This window comes from Gadus macrocephalus, chromosome 20 (assembly GCF_031168955.1).
Source record: "Gadus macrocephalus chromosome 20, ASM3116895v1".
Lineage (NCBI taxonomy): Eukaryota > Metazoa > Chordata > Actinopteri > Gadiformes > Gadidae > Gadus > Gadus macrocephalus.
This window is the reverse complement of record NC_082401.1, coordinates 20,939,924-20,958,173: the sequence shown is the minus strand read 5'-3', so window position 1 is coordinate 20,958,173 and position 18,250 is coordinate 20,939,924. Positions and strand designations below refer to the sequence as shown.

General features: G+C 46.8%; 1 protein-coding gene across 1 annotated transcript in view; it reads right to left on the bottom strand.

The window, feature by feature from the left end:
- The window catches only part of abca12 (ATP-binding cassette, sub-family A (ABC1), member 12), a 58,050-nt gene that overhangs the window by 777 nt on the left and 39,023 nt on the right, over positions 1-18,250 (bottom strand). The window contains exons 44-58 of the mRNA XM_060039490.1: positions 18,170-18,250; positions 16,527-16,581; positions 13,132-13,309; positions 12,386-12,501; positions 10,522-10,684; positions 9,578-9,831; positions 8,230-8,443; positions 7,092-7,201; positions 6,143-6,293; positions 4,406-4,540; positions 3,140-3,243; positions 2,516-2,608; positions 2,231-2,336; positions 767-904; positions 1-278 (exon numbers count right to left, since the gene is read on the bottom strand). The exon at positions 1-278 is cut by the window's left edge and continues 777 nt beyond it; the exon at positions 18,170-18,250 is cut by the window's right edge and continues 28 nt beyond it. Of these exons, the coding sequence (XP_059895473.1) occupies positions 174-278; positions 767-904; positions 2,231-2,336; positions 2,516-2,608; positions 3,140-3,243; positions 4,406-4,540; positions 6,143-6,293; positions 7,092-7,201; positions 8,230-8,443; positions 9,578-9,831; positions 10,522-10,684; positions 12,386-12,501; positions 13,132-13,309; positions 16,527-16,581; positions 18,170-18,250 (2,003 nt within the window). The 3' untranslated portion in view covers positions 1-173. The remainder of the gene's footprint in view (positions 279-766; positions 905-2,230; positions 2,337-2,515; positions 2,609-3,139; positions 3,244-4,405; positions 4,541-6,142; positions 6,294-7,091; positions 7,202-8,229; positions 8,444-9,577; positions 9,832-10,521; positions 10,685-12,385; positions 12,502-13,131; positions 13,310-16,526; positions 16,582-18,169) is intronic.

Below are 18,250 nucleotides of genomic sequence, written 5' to 3'. Positions count from 1 at the left end.
ATGTGCATGCGACGAGTAATAATGCAAAGAACACTTGTGCAGTCGTTCCATCATGCGGTTAAAGTGGCTAAAGCTCATTCTTCATAGAAACAACGGGTTAAATTACGGTATACGATAACTTGACACAATACAATTGCCCTTATTTTGATGTGCATGGGGGGGGGGTCCTACTCCTACACTGGCATAAGGCCGAAGGGGTCTAGGCTGTCTGCCTCCTCGTTGTGAATGGGGATGGTGTCCATCGTGCCGATCTTCCCCATTGCGAAGTTGATGAAGACCTGGGAGGGGGGGAGGTTTGTTGTTTAATGATGATCTGCATGTTCATTCACATATCTATACATGACAAACCTGTTCATCAAGCCTCATCTATCCATCCACTCAGTCATCCATTCATCCATCCATCCAACCATCCATTTTCTTTCCCAACTTGTCCATGGCCATGACACCCCACAATATGGCGGCGACCAATCCCACATGGGCGGAGTTGGGTCACTGCCAACTCAAATTAAAGTTAAAGCCAATATTCACTCTTCAAAAGCATAAACTCCCTTCTTATGTCCCACGGGCCCTATGCCAACACACCGTGCACCCCCAACACATCGTGCACCCCCAACACCCCTTTTCTCCCCTTAAGCTTCTCCTTCCTTATCAATCCTTATCTACCATCTTGTCTGTCTGGCGCGACAAACCCTCCCACCCAGGGCTCTCTCTCTCTCCCTCTCTCCCCCTCTCTCCCCCTCCACACACACACTCCTGTAGCTCTCACCTCATCTAGCGTGGTCTGGCTGATTGAGAAGTGTTTGATGTGCAGAGCGTTCTTGTTGGTCTCCAGCTGGTGGAAGATGTCGGCAACTCCACCCGGAGCCACGGGCACATGGTACTCCACCATGGTGGAGTGTTGCTCCTGTTGGGGAGAGGGAGAGAGAGAGAGAGAGAGAGAGAGGGAGAGGGAGAGGGAGAGGGAGAGAGAGGGAGGGAGAGAGAGGGAGAGAGAGGGAGAGAGAGAGAGAGAGAGAGAGAGAGAGAGAGGGAGAGGGAGGGAGAGAGGGGAGAGGGAGGGAGAGGGAGAGGGAGAGGGAGAGGGAGAGGAGAGAGAGAGAGAGAGAGAGAGAGAGAGAGGGAGAGGGAGAGGGAGAGGGGGAGAGGGAGAGGGAGAGGAGAGGGAGAGAGGGAGAGGGAGAGGAGAGGGAGAGAGAGAGAGAGAGAGAGAGGGAGAGAGAGAGAGAGAGAGAGAGAGAGGGAGAGGGAGAGGGAGAGGGAGAGGGAGAGGGAGAGAGGGAGAGGGAGAGGGAGAGGGAGAGGGAGGGAGAGAGAGGGAGAGGGAGAGGGAGAGGGAGAGGGAGAGGGAGAGGGAGAGGAGAGGGGAGAGGAGAGAGGGAGAGGGAGAGGGAGAGGGAGAGGGAGAGGGAGAGGGAGAGGAGAGAGAGAGAGAGAGAGAGAGCGGGAAGGAATGATGAGACGAGGGCATCCAGCGCAACACAAACACTGTCAAGTTAAAAGTTAACATGTGTGTGTTGTACCTGTTAAACATGCCAACCCTGCTTACGATAATAAGCTTACGATAATAGCCTGTCATTTTTACAAGCTACGAAAAAAAAGAGAGAGAGCGAGGGAAACCAAATGCTGAAATATACACAGACAATAAGTCACAGGCAGGCGTTAGTGTACGTTGTCCAAGTGAAGGGTACAACAAGGGAAGGGTTTCTGTGTAGACCAGAAGCGTTCTCCAGTTCATCTAGATTTAGTGTAGCCTATGCCTCCGGAGGTGGTTTTGACAACAGTTGTCTACATCACTGGTAAAACCATCCCATCTGTTTATACAGAGAAAACATATATCCCCACATCGCAATCTCCCACCTCACAAATGAACGATTCGTGGCTGAACGGCCTTTATCATCATGCATTTTGGGGGGACCATATCAGGGGAAGGGCGGCATTGATACAGAAGATTGCAATTGAGTTATTATTATGAATCAGTTAGCAGGCTACAACAGAGCTCTGGGGTGATGTGCTCTGCTGATTACACTCAAAGATGTCCTTAAAAGGCTTCCTATCTGCTCCCAAAATCCAGGCTAACAAGTAAACACCTTTGTGCTTCTGTGCGGGGCAAATCCTGCGGTCTGTATTTTTTATATTACTTAGAAACTTTAACCAGCTTATTAGTGTCGCCCAGAAATATTGAATGCGTCTGTACGGTGAAAGAGCACTATAACCAGCTACGGGAACCCACCTTCAGGTAGGTGCTGGGGAAGTTGAGCCGCATGAAGCTTGTGATGACATCCACATCGCAGGAGGCAAGGGCCAGGTACATCTTCACCGTGAACCCACTTCCAAACCTTGACAACAGGAATAAAGAAAGAGTACCCCACAAGGTCATTACCACTACGTGTCTGTTTGGGGGTTAGGCTGGGGGAGGGGTAGGCGGGGTCAGCGCGGGGGGGGGGGGGGGTTGTGTCTGCGTGGGCGTTCAGCTGCGGCTGGAGGTCGTTCATTGGGTCGGGGAGGAGTCACTGACCTGTTCTTAATGTGCTGCAGGGAACCCAGGCACCGGAACTGACCCTTCACCATGATGGCCAGGCGGCTGCACAGAGCCTCACACTCCTCCATGCTGGGCGGAGCAAGGTAGAGAGACAGCATGGACAGGGGGAGAGGGTTAGAGAGAACGAGAGAGTAAGAGAGGTGTAAAAACAACAACAAAAGAATCGAGTGTAGGCTCGCTTACGGTGGTTGCAAAAAGTTATTGAAGCTTTTTTGCTCAAATAAGTTCCTCTCTTACCCTGACCTCAACCCTTCCAACCCAACCATTTATCTTGGTTGCATTCACGTTAACCTTGCCACTATCCATTTGTAAACATATATTTTCTGTTTCTACTTTGTGTCATCCCAAATTTCCCTCCTGCGATGAATAAAGTATCAACATTTCTTATCTTATTCTATTTATTTCTTATCTTTCCAACTTTCTATACAAACGTATCCCTCTCCAACCAAATATAACATATTAGACATCCCGTCGAGGGCCAGCATGTCCTGCCTGGTCTACAGTTATACTGTGTTGTGTGAGAAACCACTTAAAGCAACACCCCTCATTTCCTATAACGGAGCGGAAGCCGAGCGTAACTGAATGTGGTGGCCTGCTCACCTGTGAGAGGTGAGGACAACTGCACATTTCCCCTTGACCTCTTCCGAGATGATCTTCCAAAGGTGGCGTTTGGTGCGGGGGTCCATGCCTGAGCTGGGTTCATCCTGTTAAATACACATACACACACACATTAACGGAGAGGAGAGAGAGACACAGAGACAGACACAGAGACAGAGAGACAGAGACAGAGACAGAGACAGAGACAGAGACAGAGACAGAGACAGAGAACGAGAGAGAGAGAGAGAGAGAGAGAGAGTAAGAGAGAGAGAGAGAGAGAGAGAGAGAGAGAGAGAGAGAGAGAGAGAGAGAGAGAGAGAGAGAGAGAGAGAGAGAGGGACAGGGACAGATAGAGAGAGACAGGGAGAGAGACAGAGACAGGGAGGAGACAGAGAACGAGAGAGAGACAGAGGGACAGATAGAGAGCGACAGGGAGAGAGACAGAGACAGAGCGAGGGGGGGATCAAACCAAGAACAATAGATGAGACGAATGGGGGAAAGAAGGAAGAAGGAAAAAAACGAGCTCCAATGTGTCAGTGGAGCGACTGAAAGATCATTCTTCCGTTTCAACGAACAAAGTGGATGAGAGGGAGGACAAGGGGAAGAACTTTATAGGGGAGACAGGAGAGCAGATAGGAAGGGAGGGGGGAATTAAGAAGGTAGATAAAGGTATGGGGAGGATGGCAGGAGGGGTCGATAAAGACGACAGAAAGAGACGAATTAGAAAAGACATACGGACGGCAGAGACGGAGAAGGAAAAAGGGCACTGAAAGAATCAAAGAATAAATGACAATGTTTTGATGAAGCAACCAATACTATGCTTGCTCATAATAAGCCTGCAGGCTACGCTTGTTCCAGAAATTGAGGTAATGGAAAATTTGTCATACTTTCTGAAAGTCAAAGAAAACATATTTGAGAGGAATGGGAGAAAGATTATGAATTTATACGGCCACCGACTATATGTGAATGCGTAATTTAAATTGGATAATATTTATGTAATTTCAATGAAAATCTTTTTTATTTTATTTTGTCTATTAACCTGTGAACAGCAATGAAAGTAAAAAAAAAAACAGTAGTCAAGCTAGAAACCTGGTTCCACCTTTAAAACGTTTGGAATAACAAGCTATTATTGCGTTGAGGGGGGGGGTTGTGTGTGTGCGTGTGCGTGTGTGTGTGTGTGTGTGTGTGTGTGTCTGTGTGTCTGTGTGTGTGTGTGTGGTGGTGGGGGTGTTGGGGGGGGGGGTTAAACGGGTACAGATGTCCCCTCACCAGGAGCAGGATCTGCGGATGTCCGATGAGAGCCAGTGCGGTGGAGAGCTTCCGACGGGTGCCACAGCTGTAGCCCTCGGTGACGGCGTCCCGGTGGGACACCAGCTCCAGCTTCTTCAACAAGTGGTTCACCACCTGGGGGGAGGAGGAGGAGGAGGAGGAGGAGGAGGAGGAGGAGGAGGAGGATGGCAAAATTCAAAGGCTTAACAGGACAACACCGAGGAACAAGCCGGAGCACAGCTGGAGCGCTGTTAAGAACTCCTAAACACAGTGCTACTCTGTCTCCCCCGTTCCTGGGGGAAGTAAGGCTGTTGTGTAACCACGGGGGGGGGGGGGGGGGGGGGGGGGTTGGTGTAACAATGGTGATGGTGGAAAAGAGTGAACGGCAAACGCATTGTTATGCACGCTTGAGCGCTAAAGCGGCGTGGGTTGTTGAAAAAGAAAGAGGAACAATGAAAAGGCTTTGATGCATTGGAATGCATTGATCTTGATTCAACCAATGCACATGCATGGGTTGTTGTTATTTCGTCGATATTCCGGTAGTACTGAGTTTATTGTATTGTTTTATTAGAATGTACATTTCTTACAAACTCATAATATAATAACAACAACAAACCCCACACACCCCTGTGCCTTTCCCCTTTGATGATGCATGCTCATTACGCTTCACCAAAGTGCATGTCCATGCCAAAGGACCCCCATTATGGGCACTGGGCAGCCTTATGATCTGCAGTCCAGCCTACGGTCAGTGGGAGACGACCCAGAGAGCTGACGACCTCGCGGCTCTATATATATCCTCATCTCCAGCAAATTTGCCCACCACTGACGCTTGCACCATTACGGCCATTGTTGTCATCCCAATGACTGAAGCGAGAGGAGCCGTATCGACTGAAGCCGCGGTGATTAGACACAGCCACATCCATTTCAGTGCCTGATTGTGCTCGCATGCATGTGAATGTGTGCGTGTGTTTGTGTGTATGCGTGTGAGTATATGCATGTGGGAGTGCTCCGATAATTATGTGTGGTTGTGTATATGTGAGTGCGTGTTTCAATTAGAGGGTGTTTAAGCGTGTGTGTTTGTGCGTATGTCAGTGCGTGTATGTTTCTATTAGTGTTTTTACGTGAGACTGTCAGAGCTTATCACAATTGCAATTTGGTCCAGCCGTCACACTAAAATCGTTCTTGCAGAAGAAGGCTATTTTGCTTTTCAGCGCAGTTAACGTTGTAAATTCATTTTTATTTTGTCGTTATCTTTGGATCGTTCCCGCCAGCCACGTTCCACAATAAAAAAAAAGACTTAAAGTAAATGGAATGAGAACGGACTGCAGGTTTCAGTAGTGTAAGAAAAGGCACCGAAAAAGGCTCCGGTATGTACAAAATCTCCCAGGATCAGGAGAATTGATTTAAATGGTAATCCCCCTGCACTGACACAACATCATCTTAATCTCCAGCAAGCCCGGATCCCACAAGCTGATAGCGAATGCCTTGAGCGGCTCTTTTTTTCTATTTTTACCACAAGCGCTAACTTTCAGCGCACATCAATCAATGACCAAGCGGTACCTATTAAGCCCGAGAGTGGAAACCAGCGTGTTCCATTTTTACACACCGGCATCTCGTGCCTTTACAGCAATGTTTTGCTAGGCTGTTCGTTTTTTTGTTTTTTTTTCACGGTGCTGCTGCAAAGACACATTTCCGGAAAAGCAGTAAAAGGTTATATGTGGTTGTTAACGACCGTACCCCATCAATCTCCCGCTTGGAGATGCCGCGGATGCGGGCATAGAAGTACAGGTGTTCCTTCCCAGTGAGGAGGTTGTCCAGGGCGTCCACTTGGGGACAGTAACCAATGTTTATGCCCTGGTCACGGCACTCCATGATGTCCACCATGCGCCTGGAGGCAGAGGGATAAAAACAAAGCATGAATAAGAGTCATATTTCTCCTTCCAATCGTCCACGGGCGCCTGGACAGATGGAGGAAATATGTGCAGGTGAACCCGTTGGCCCTGCACTGTGCCGTCCACGGAGTAGCCAACATTTATGGGCATAAAGAGCAGTCACCTGCTTTTTTTCATTTTTTCATTCTCCCTGGAAAAATGAATCATTTCCACTTTACTAGTCTGAGTTATGTCTACTCTGTGTTGGTCTCTGCAATGCATTGGAATGGGGGGGGGGGGGGGGGGGGGAGAAGAAGCACAAAACTCAATTTACCGATAAGCGGCTGAAAGTAATTTCTCTCGGAGGATCAATAAAGTACATACCTTATCTATATATCTACAGTATATATCTGTGATCCAGATCCGTGCTTTACCACTGTAACAAACTGAGGTCATCACTTCCTGGTGGGTAGTTAACCCACCTGCTATAGCTTAAATAATTGAAGTAATATTTCAGAATCACACACGTTTTGGTGCTGCTACTGCCACTAAAAGGTTGGAGGGATTTAACTAGCCCACCACCAAATTGAAATCATAACCATTATCCCTCTACGGCGATCGTATCCCTCCACTTTAGGAGATTTAAGCTCATGTTTCACATTAAAGTTGATATGTATATTATTGCAAGTATATTAAAGGATATTAGCCGATGAGCCTGAGGCATGACTCACGTCATTATGAGTGGACGTAAAATAGCCTGGATTAAAATATGCATTGCATTGACTCAGCATTGACCGAGTCAGCGGCCCTCATACCCGTCGACGTCCTTGATCTGCGCGGTTCCGTCGGTGGGACTGACGTCTCCGGTCAGCATCTTGAAGGTCGTGGTCTTTCCGGCTCCATTCACACCGAGCAGGCCAAAGCACTGAGGACGATGCACCAGGAAAAGGACACTGATGAGTTGACGCTCAGTGGCAGAAGGTTTGAATGGGTTTTGGATGCAGATTTGTTGTAACCACCACATTTATAGTGCATGAAGTTGTATTAATTAAGAATCATTGTGTATAACTCATTGGGGAAGTGAGTGTTTACAATTTTTAAAAGCATGGTCTTTGTTATGGATTTCCACTTGCAAAGCAAAGCATATTTTATATGTTTTTCCATTTTCTTAAACCATGCAGTCTAATCAATTTCCAGGAAACGTAGTAATTCATTGTAAGGATGAATCACATTATAGCACATAGATCAAATTTGAATCAACAAAAGAGAAAGACACTTAGTCTTCTCTGGCAAATTGGTTGTTGGTTTTTTTCTGTGTCATATAATTGTTTTAATACATTTTAATTGAATAGTCTTGTTTTTATGAACCATTAAAAAGTAGCAGGAGAGGTCCTCTTCAGAGCAGAATATCAATTCAAGTATTCCTTATTAAAACCATAAAGTACAGGTCATTATTGTCGGGAAAGCATTACAAAACCTTTGCAACCTGTGTTTCTTATTATATTATGAATATATATATACTTAAATTATGTTATTACATTGGCATCAACTAATGTCCCTTTCCACTGGATTTCCTGTTTGGTTGCTCTTCCAAACCGGTGACTAACCCTTCCTCGGCCATATTGCATCCTAACAAAAACACATTCCCAATGTGCCTGTCCGTAAAATGTTTTCAATTGGACCTGTGTCAAAGGAAAGGAATATCTTAAACGGGTCGCCTGCAACGCAAACGAGGTCGCAGAGGAATACTGGCTTATAAAAGAGGATAGTAAACTACTGCTAACGACTTCACGGTTCCAAATATTGGCTCAAGAAAATCGGCATCGGCGTATCGGTTATTGGCTAAGGCTGATGAAAAAAAAATCGGTATCGGCCCTAAAAAACCCAAACGGTCGATCCCTAGTCGGAACCCGCGGCCTCAAACAAACGGAGGTAAGCGTGCTGGGGGCTCACCTCGCCGGCGGGGATGCCCAGGGACACACGGTTGACGGCGTGGACCTTCTTGTTGAGGTACTGGTAGACCTTGGAGAGGCGGCAGACTTGCAGGAGGTCAGAGTTGGCCTCGCCGCTGGAGACGCGGGCGTGCTCCGCCGTCACGTCCTCGTCCTCGCCGTCCTGGCCGTCGACCGCCACCGGGGGCAGCACTCTCTTGCCCATTGTCAGACGCCTGAGGATAGGGAGGAAGGAGGAGGGATGGAAGGAAGGGAGGACAGAAGGGAGGGAGGGAATAGGATAGAGCCCGAGTGTTTATCGTGCATACTTTTGAGACACTTTCAATCAGGGTCGAATCAGGGGAGAGGGAAAGGGTAGGTTCCTGGATCATTCTGTGCCAGCAGACTGTGTGTATGTCAGTCTAAACTAGGTGTACAAAATTATTGTGTTTTCAAAAGCAACATGGAAAGTGTGAACATTGCTGTAGTTTAGCTTTAGCTTTCCTGATTGCCGGTAAACCCACACAACATCAGACAAGGTTGTTAAATTCCAAGAGTTCCATCATATGGAGGGATGTGAAACAGTATTTTGAATTGTAAAACCAAATAGAATGCCGAGAGAATAGATTAGGCGAGAAAAGTTTTTCCTTCTCTGAACCAATTTGATATATGTTGCCAGTGAAGGGCTCTGCACTGGTAGAGCGGAATAAATCTGACAGGGCCAGGATAGAATTCAAACGGTTTCCATGTCCTACGACTGGATTAGAGGGATTTTTGGTCTTTATGAGAGGATTTTATAATTTTCCCTTTGATGGTTCCCAGATTGTGATAAAACCATCATGCTGTAAGTCTATCACAACCAAGTACTTCCAATGCATTGCATTACTTGATCTAGAATACAAAGGCTCCTAAACTCCTCGTTAAACATTGAAATTATTTTTTGAGAAATGTGAAACCATCTGTTGAAAGCCCAGTATATACAGTGGGTGTTTGCCCTTGGCATGTTCCCATGTAATTAAAGTTGACCAACAACAACAACAACAACAACAACGACCATTCCATTCCCATGTGCGTCCACAGAGACTCTCAAGCCGAAGCTGTACATTGACATGCAATCTGTGCAACTTCGATATAAAGAAGACAGAAAGACGGGCATTTCATGAATATGTATTCGAAGTTAAGGACGAAAACAATAAAAAAAATAAACATCTTCCCATTAATAATTCATGAGTTTATTAATTGTAATTTTTGTAGTCCCTTTGCGTCCTAAAAAAATCCCCCGGAGCAAAAGTGCTTAGGTAACCGGAGGGGGGGGGGGAGTGGGGGTGGGCTGGGGGGGGGGGGGGTAGGGCGGCGGCGGTGGCTCTCACCAGACTTTGCGGATGAGCCCCCTGTTCAACAGCAGCCGCAGTGCGAAGAACACCAGGCCCTGCAGGAGGGCGGACAGGAACACCGGGCCCAGGCCGGCGGCCGAGAAGGGCTCCCTGTAGGCGTCCACGCCGTAGCCGCTGAGCAGCTGCACCTCCATGTTGTTCCGCGCCAGCTCCATCAGCCCATTGCCGAAGCTGAACTGGGGGAAGACGAGCAGGCCCCGGCTCAGGCGGTTGTAGAGCAGCTGGATGGCCTGTGGGGGTGGTGGTGGTGGTGGTGGTGGAGGGGGGAGGGAGAGGGGGAGACAAATGGTATTTAAGATCAGGCGGAGAGAGAGGGAGGGTGTAAGAGTGATGAGGAGGAGAGGGGGAGAGACACAGAGACTGATAGAGAGAGAGTGATGAGGGAAGAGGACAGAAACAAATACTATTATCAATCAGGGAGAGAGAGAAGAGAGAGAGGGATGACGCTGACAAGAGACATACAAATACTATTAAAGATCAGAGAGAGAGATAGAGACTGACAGAGAGAGTAGGAATAGGCAAAAAGGAAATCACCAAGCTATTGAATGTTGAAGTTGGAAGCTAAAGATGTTTTCATTGATAATGTCAAGTTGGTCTTTAAATAATCAAATCAACAGGTGTAGGACTCGGATGTGCATTTTCCAAAACAATCAATTAATAAGGAATCCAGCGAACAGTGGCCTGAATAAATATAAATGCTAAAAGATACATAAATATATGAAAAAAGGACCATCACTGTGCCATGTTCTCCATATCTTGTTTGAATGAGCAGCAAAAGCAAGGTTTCCATAACCAAATCTGTTTTGAATCCACCTTAGCCCATAACCACACAAAACCCAGCATAAATAATTGTATTGTGTATTCCCTTGCTATCGTATTCAATGGGGCCCATTCTTCTAATGTGTTGTGTTGCGTCTGACCTCTGTGTCGGTGACTGTGATTTGACTCATGAAGAAGAGGATGGAGGTGGGCAACACGGTATTGATGCTGATGAAGAGGTTGATGCACACGTAGCTGATGAAGGCCATCTCTGCATCCTTGAAGACTCCCGCGAGGAGGTACATCCAGGGGAAGGTGGAAAACCTGAGGAGTTGTTAAGGAAAGCGTTGTAAGTCTCGTCCGTTTAGGATTTAGCTGATCAGCAATGGACCTTATGCATCCGGTTGGTTGTGTGAAGTAAGGGGAAAAAATGATATAATGCCTGAGCACATATGTACCGTATATATATGTGTATGAATATATTATGGATTGATATGCTAAGCCTGACAGCATGAACAGGTTTTCATCATCATCATCATCATCATCATCATCATCATCATCATCATCATCATCATCATCATCATCATCATCATCATCATCATCATCATCCTCCTCCTCAATAGATCACTACAACTGTTGAGGAACTGACGCTGGCGTCAAGAGTATAATTAATACTGTACTTCTTTTCTTTGGAATAAGATGCAGAAAATGGAGCGGCAAGATATGGTTCTTATCACCAGGACAAGACACTCAATGAGGCTACATGGCTGGATTAAGGCTCAACCAAAAATAGTATGCTTGTTCAATTGCGGGTTTTTCCAAGACCGTCATCGAGAAACAGAGGCTGACAACAGGCTGACCAGGAGGGAGCAAGAGAGAAAGAGAGAGCGAAAGAGAGTGAGAGCGAGAGAAATAAAGAGAGGGAGAAGAGGAGATATTGAGAGGGAGAGAGAAAGAGGGGGAGATGGAGGGGGAAAGATTGAGACACACATACATAAAATGAAAGCTAGAGAGAGAGCGCGAGCGAGAGAGTGAGAGAGAGAGATTGATAGTGACAGAGCCAAGACAGAGAGTCTACCTCAAATGCTACCTAAACCTCCCCCCTCCCACACACACACACCCCCACACACACACACACACACACAGACACACACATGGACGCACACACACACACACACACACACACACGTGAGATGCTTTGCAGGCAGACTGTGTGTGCCAAGCCATGATGTGGAACAGCAGAAGCAGGCAAGCTGCAAAGCCGCCTGGCCCAGGTGGGACCAAGCGGGCGGGGAAGGCGGTGGGGCCACGTGCTGCGCCCGGTGCAGCAGTGTGATTATTCATGGCCCGAGGAAGGAGACATCTGGCTGATAAACGAGGGGACAGAGTGCTGAGCTGGCCTCCTACAGCCCCTGCAGGCCCTCCAGAGTGCCACAGGAGGTGGGCCACGCTTACCGTACAACTCCTAAGCTCCTGGCCGAGTGTGTGTGTGTGTGTGTGTGTGTGTGTGTGTGTGAGCCTGTGTGGGTTTGTGTGTGGCTGTGTGTGAGTGTGTGAGTGTCTGGGTGTTTGGGTTCCACTCAACAATCACTCTGCTTGTTCCCGATCTGGATCACGTGTCATTGCCCAGGTTTTTGACTCAAGGCGTGTCAAATGTTTTGTTTATTTGAAACGTAGCAATGTGTTCATAAGAATAAGGATACGTTGTGTTATTGTGGGTTTTTCTTCCCGAACAGAAAATATCTTTGATCACGAGAGGGACATTTTTGACTTGGCCTGCAATGGCTTATCAACAACACACCTGGTTGCCTTTTAACATAGGACAAATGCATATCAATGGTTTGTAATTGATTCGTTTATCGTTAACTTAAGGTGACTAAAAACGAAAAGATGTCATTCATTTCCACTCTCCTCAGATTGTCTAACACATGCTCGACCATTGCGATGCGAGGTCCATCCAAACACCGACCCAATGCAGGAACGCACACACACACACACGTAATACAGACATAATACGGCACTGACCCGAAGAGCACCAGGAGCAGGGTGACGGCGGACAGATTCTGCCTGTCTGTGAATGCAGGGATTTGGAAGGCTGCAATCACACCCACGGTCAGGAACACCGGGATGAGGTACAGCGTCTAGAGAGGGCGAGAGAGAGAGAGAGAGAGAAAAAGAGAGACAGAGAGAGGGAAACAGACAGAGAAAAGCATGGAGGGAGAGAGGGTGAGTCAGGAAAAAGCTTTGAAGGAGTTGAAATGAATGATGGAAGGTCATTTTAGAAGATGATGTGTATGATTTGAGAAAATGGCTCTTAATTGTGAATGACCTAGATTTGAATTAACAGTAAACTCTAATGTAAGGGTTAATTTAGATATATCCGATTGTGTTAGAGTGCGTTTCAAAGGGTACTCTGCCATTTCTTGGTTGAATCGCCGACATGTTTTGTGAGGCTGATATGATTGACAATTGCATAATTAAATTAAATGTGTGGGTAATGTTGGCTTTATAGTTGAAATGGGAACACTTCACCGGGGCACATCCACATTTGCTGCCTCCGTTGCATGTGTGTGGTTGTGCGTGCATGCGTGTGTGCATGTGTGCGAGCGTGTTCTCCTGACGTGATTACTTTTGAACGCACGATCAGCCAACTGCAATGACCAAATATGGGCCCCCTTCGGGAATTCTTTTTTATATTGTAGACCCAAAATAAACTCTGCGCGACATGCGCGTGACAGGGCGAGGGTGAAGGAAGTAGACGGGGCGGTCACCATGTCGTAGAGGAAGTTGACGGTCCAATACAGGGGCTCCCCGATCCCGGAGATGTGCTGCAGCCGCTTGGCGCCGCTGTGGTGCTCATGGACCTCGTAGATGGCGAAGCTGGACGTGGTGATGGCGTAGCCCGTCATCACGCAGATGGCCACCAGGAGCTGGATCAGCCCGTGCACACTTGAGTAAAAACACATACAAACACACACACACACGCACAAACACACATGCAGGTTACGTTTAGGTGAGTTCCAGCCCAATACGTGGCTGTTGGCGGTCAAAGTCAGCTTCATTGTCAATTCCAATGTATGTGCCAGTCAAACAGAGGCATCGAAATTGCGTTTGTCTCCAAGCCACGGTGCAATAAGGAGAAAAGTGTATGGCAAAACAGGTAAGGCAAAACAAACGGCATATATAAATTAAGCTAAAAAAAAGAAATAGATTGAAATGTGCAATATGAGTTCTTGGGGGCAAATGGTAGGGGGGGTAAAAGTCCGGAGTTCTTGAGGGCAGAGGGGAGGGAAGGGAGAGAGGGGAGAGAGTTGAGTTTCCAGACAGCCTGGTGGAAAAAGCTGTTTTTCACCAAAACTGAAACACATCCGTCATGCGTTTAATCCTGAGCAATATTGCATATTGTATACATTGCAACCACAATGAAGAGCCCACATAACATCTCACCTTTAAAAAAAACCTCAAGCTCCCTCGCTGCCATTTGCACTTATAAGATTTGCGGCAGCAGCAAGCGATTGGTCCGTTCACCTGCCTGTTCCGTCCCCCCCTCGGGTCAAAACCAATCCACCCAATCACAGCTCGAGCGCCACTGCAGACTTGTGATCGGCTTGCCCCAGACTGCTAGGGCCTTCCTCCAGGCTCTCTTGTACAATGTGTCATGAAGATAGACTGGAAATCGAGGCGAGTTGGGGCTCCCGTAGGTCAGCACCTCTAGCCGTCGTAAACTTTCCTGTGACAAACTCTGGTTTGAGGAGCGTGCAAAAATAAAACAAGGTTGGAAACACCCGTCATCTCCAGTCACTTTAAAGGTGAGGAGGGAGATGGAGGGGGTATGACTCGACGGCCTTTAGATTTGGTGGTGCTGACTTGATAAATGCCATCCTACCTGCCAAGGTTTTTTTAAAGGTGAGATGTTATGGGGGTTCTTCATAGCGGTTGCAATGTATACAATATGCAATATTCCTCAGCATTAAACGCGAGACAGATGTGTTTCAGTATCAGGTTGCCATTAATCTCTGGGTTTAGACGTTTATCCTCCTTTTAAAGTCACTGTCGAGGGTCGAATAACCATCAAAGGCAAGTTAACCTTTATCTCCAGCTATTAAAGGTACGCAGGGCAGTTGACGCAATACAATACAAGATTGTTGCTTATTGTATTGTTAAACTCATTAAAAAGAACTTTGCCTTATCTTCTGGCTTATCTAATCAACATGGCTTCCCCTTGCTTTGTTCAGGTCGCCTAAAATGAAATGTCAGGTGCCTTTGATGTTTACCAAACACAAATGCTTGATTCTTTGAACTGACTAGTGAAATGACTTGTAAAATCGTAGATGTGGGGGGGGGGGGGGGGGGCTCACGATAAATATGCACCCATTAATGCCAAACAGCTTTGTCTTGAAGATAACACGCTGCATTTCCTGCCACTGACAAGACAATGGCCAACGAAGGAATGGATTGATACGTATCGTGTTGTTTGGCTGCCAATGGGTCTTAAAAAAACGTATAAAACCCCATTAAATGGGATGAGAGGAATGTCTCTTAGATAAACTGTGCAGTTAAAACCGTTGTTTTTGTGTGAGTGTTTGTTCATGTGTGTGGGTGTGTGGCTGTTTGTGTGTGTTTGTGTGTGTGTATGTCTGTGTGTATGTGTGTGTGTGTGTGTGTGTGGCTGTTTGTGTGTGTGTGTGTGTGTGTGTGTGTGTGTGTGTGTGTGTGTGTGTGTGTGTGTGTGTGTGTGTGTGTGTGTGTGTGTGTGTGTGTGTGTGTGTGTGGCTGTTTGTGTGTATTGAAGATATATTGAAGATATATTGATCCTGAAGATATATTGATCCTGATTCTAAGTAAAGGATGCACAGCAGCAGGCATTCATTCACCTGTGCACCAGCATTCACATCCACCAATCAGCTGATCCGCTTAACGATTGGCTCGTTCACGAGTAGATAAGGACGGCACAACATGCCAATTATTCAGTTATCTAAAAGTCACTTGAATTTAAGAGGGAGATGATCTTGGTCATATTTATTTACTCCTCACGGCAATTCCCTGAAATATTACCTCCAAACAAACTCACATGCAAAAATAAGTAGCCGGCCGAATTTGCACATCGTCCGGAGTTATCCATCCCGCTTGAAATGTCTTGGAAGGTATGCTGATGATATTTCGTACGCGTGTGTGTTAATACCACGCGCAAAGGTAATTAGTCTCAGACACTAATCTGGATACGTCTGGCAAAAAGATAGCGCCCCTGAACCGTTCTGACAGACAGACAAGTACTGAGAAAACCCTTAGCAGCTAAGAAGGCTTGTTATCAGAAAGGCCACCGATGCCCTTGCAGGATTTGCCCTCTCTCTCTCTCCCTCTCTCTGTCTCTCTGTCGCTCTCCCTCTCTGTCAAAGCCAGAGGTGTCAGGACAAGGCATCAGGGAGTGGTAAGCCAGCCGTCCTTAATACCGTTTAGGTCAAATCAATACCGGGCGACAAAGGAGCCCAATAATGACAGGAGCCACCGTACAAGGAGACAAAAAGGTTTAAGCCCAAAAATGGACACCGTTTTGCAAAGTCACCGTAGGCGAAAAATTTGGCTTAACAAAAATGCCGATCTGTCGAGCAGTCTGTCTATAGTCCTTGGCACATGCCAACCACACCACGGCCCATTCCCCGGCGGAGCGGCCCTGGACAGCGTTCCTGATGAACTTGTATCGGGAGGGGGAAGTGTGTGGGCGGAATCAATCCTCCTCTGTGCTACCTTGAGGGTAAACACCCTTTAGCGCGCAGCGTCTGTGATCGATATTGCTAGATCAGCACCAGCATTCCTCTAGAAAATCAAATATGAATTAATATGGCTCGTCGGGTAGGAGCCACAGCACTGCCCCTGACCTCTCCTCTGTGTGTGTGTGTTTATGTGAGGGAGTGTGTGTCTGTGTGTGTCTGTGTCTGTGTGCGTGTGTGTTTGTGTGCCTAGGTGTGTATAAGTGTGTGTCTGTGCGTGTGTGTGAGGTGAGAGATGTGTGGGTGTATGAGGTGAGATATGTGTTTGTGTGTGTGTGTGTGTGTGTGTGTGTGTGTGTGTGTGTGTGTGTGTGTGTGTGTGTGTGTGTGTGTGTGTGTGTGTGTGTGTGTGTGTGTGTGTGTGTGTGTGTGTGTGTGTGTGTGTGTGTGTTCCTTACACTGCATCCTCGTCATCTGCCCTGCCAAAGTAGGGATGACTGGAAACGGAGATTGCTGCAGGAGAAGACACACAGAAAACCAGAAAACCAGACAGACAGAGGTGTAAAGGGTTAGTCCATGGGCTCCTATCTGGCCCTTGGGTTCCCAGACCATCCATCGTACCCCCCCACAACCACACACACACTCACACCTCAAGTCCATAGCCACATTTCTCATTACAGCCCTAATGCTCAATTCCCTCGGTATTTTGCCATTTCTATTCGGCTTATAATGCACGGATCCAATCTTTTGCAAGTGACCATTTCGGTCATATGGCCAAAGATAAGCTATGTGTTGGAAACATATGAAAGTGGCTCAAATCTGATCTGAAAATCTGATTGGTGTGCAAACAGATTGGCTTCAGACAACCCGGGCCTGGCATTGGGAGTGTGGGCTTAATACAGTAGTTAATAGTCACTGTTCATACGCAGGCAGGTTCAAGTAGACACAGGTGAACACTTTTTTTGTTCTTCTGCTAAGGGCCATTACGTTCTGAAGCAGTCATAATGGCCATTCCTCAGAGAAGGAGCATTTTAAGGTCAGTGTTTTGCTTTAGGCAACTCTGGCTAATATCCTTCAGTGAAATGATAGCCTAATGAGGCTCAACTCAGTGCCGGGGGATAAATCAATCCCTAGCAGTGAAAAGTCCTTTATGAAGAGTTCTTGTTCTTCTTATTACCCTAATGCTTTTGTTCCAACACATTTAAACAAAAATGCGCTGCTTTCTTTGTAATGGTTTTACTAAAAGGCTTTAGCACAAGGAATACGTTTAATTCATTGTTTAGCATTTGTGCTCCAGACAACATTTGTCTAAATGTTATGTGGTACGTGTCTGACTCTAGTTATGCAAAAGGAGAATATTGGCATCGAATGGAAGTTTGACATTTGCATGCAATTATAAGGAGCTAATTGTATTTCTGTCTGTGTGTACAATAAATTGCACACACAGTAATTGTATGCATTCATGTTCTGGTTAATGTGCAGGTTTACGTATGCATTCCGGTTTTCTCAGCCACATGTGTCAACGTATTTATGTGTGTGTGTGTGTGTGTGTCTGTGTGTGTATGTGCGTGTGCGCGTGCTTGTGTATTTGTGTGTCGTGCCGTACTCCCGCCTCAGGGCAGACAGTCAGGCAGACCCACCCGGCTCAAAAAATAAAATAAAAATGAAAATATAAAACAGTGGATCAGCCTCATTCCTTCAGCAGACCTCAGGCTCATATGTATTCCTGCCACGTTGTCGCACCCAGAGTCAGAAGACACACAGTGCCCCCTGGCTGCAACTGGAATAACTATGGACTAAAATTTGCTACGCAGGCTTTCTCCAAAGGCCGGGCCACGCCTGCCTGCCCGGCTGCCTACTGAGTGGTGGGAAAAGGAAATCCATGTCTAGCTTGTTTCGTTTGCTGAGCTTTGATAAATCCCTTTTTCCCTTAATCTCTTTATGGTTTTGGTTGGAGAGATGTTGTATTGAAAGCTTTATATCAAACGCAACCACATATCCACTAGTGCTTTGAGACGGGGCTACCATTAAATAACGTTTGGGTTTTTTAGTGGCTATTGATAGTGATACTGGATGGAGATGTGAAGGTGCACTCGCTCACCGTATTGCTCCTTGTCTTGGTCTGCCGGGAGGTTGGAGCGCAGGATGAGATTGTTGAGGCTGTTGAGGTATGCCGGCATCG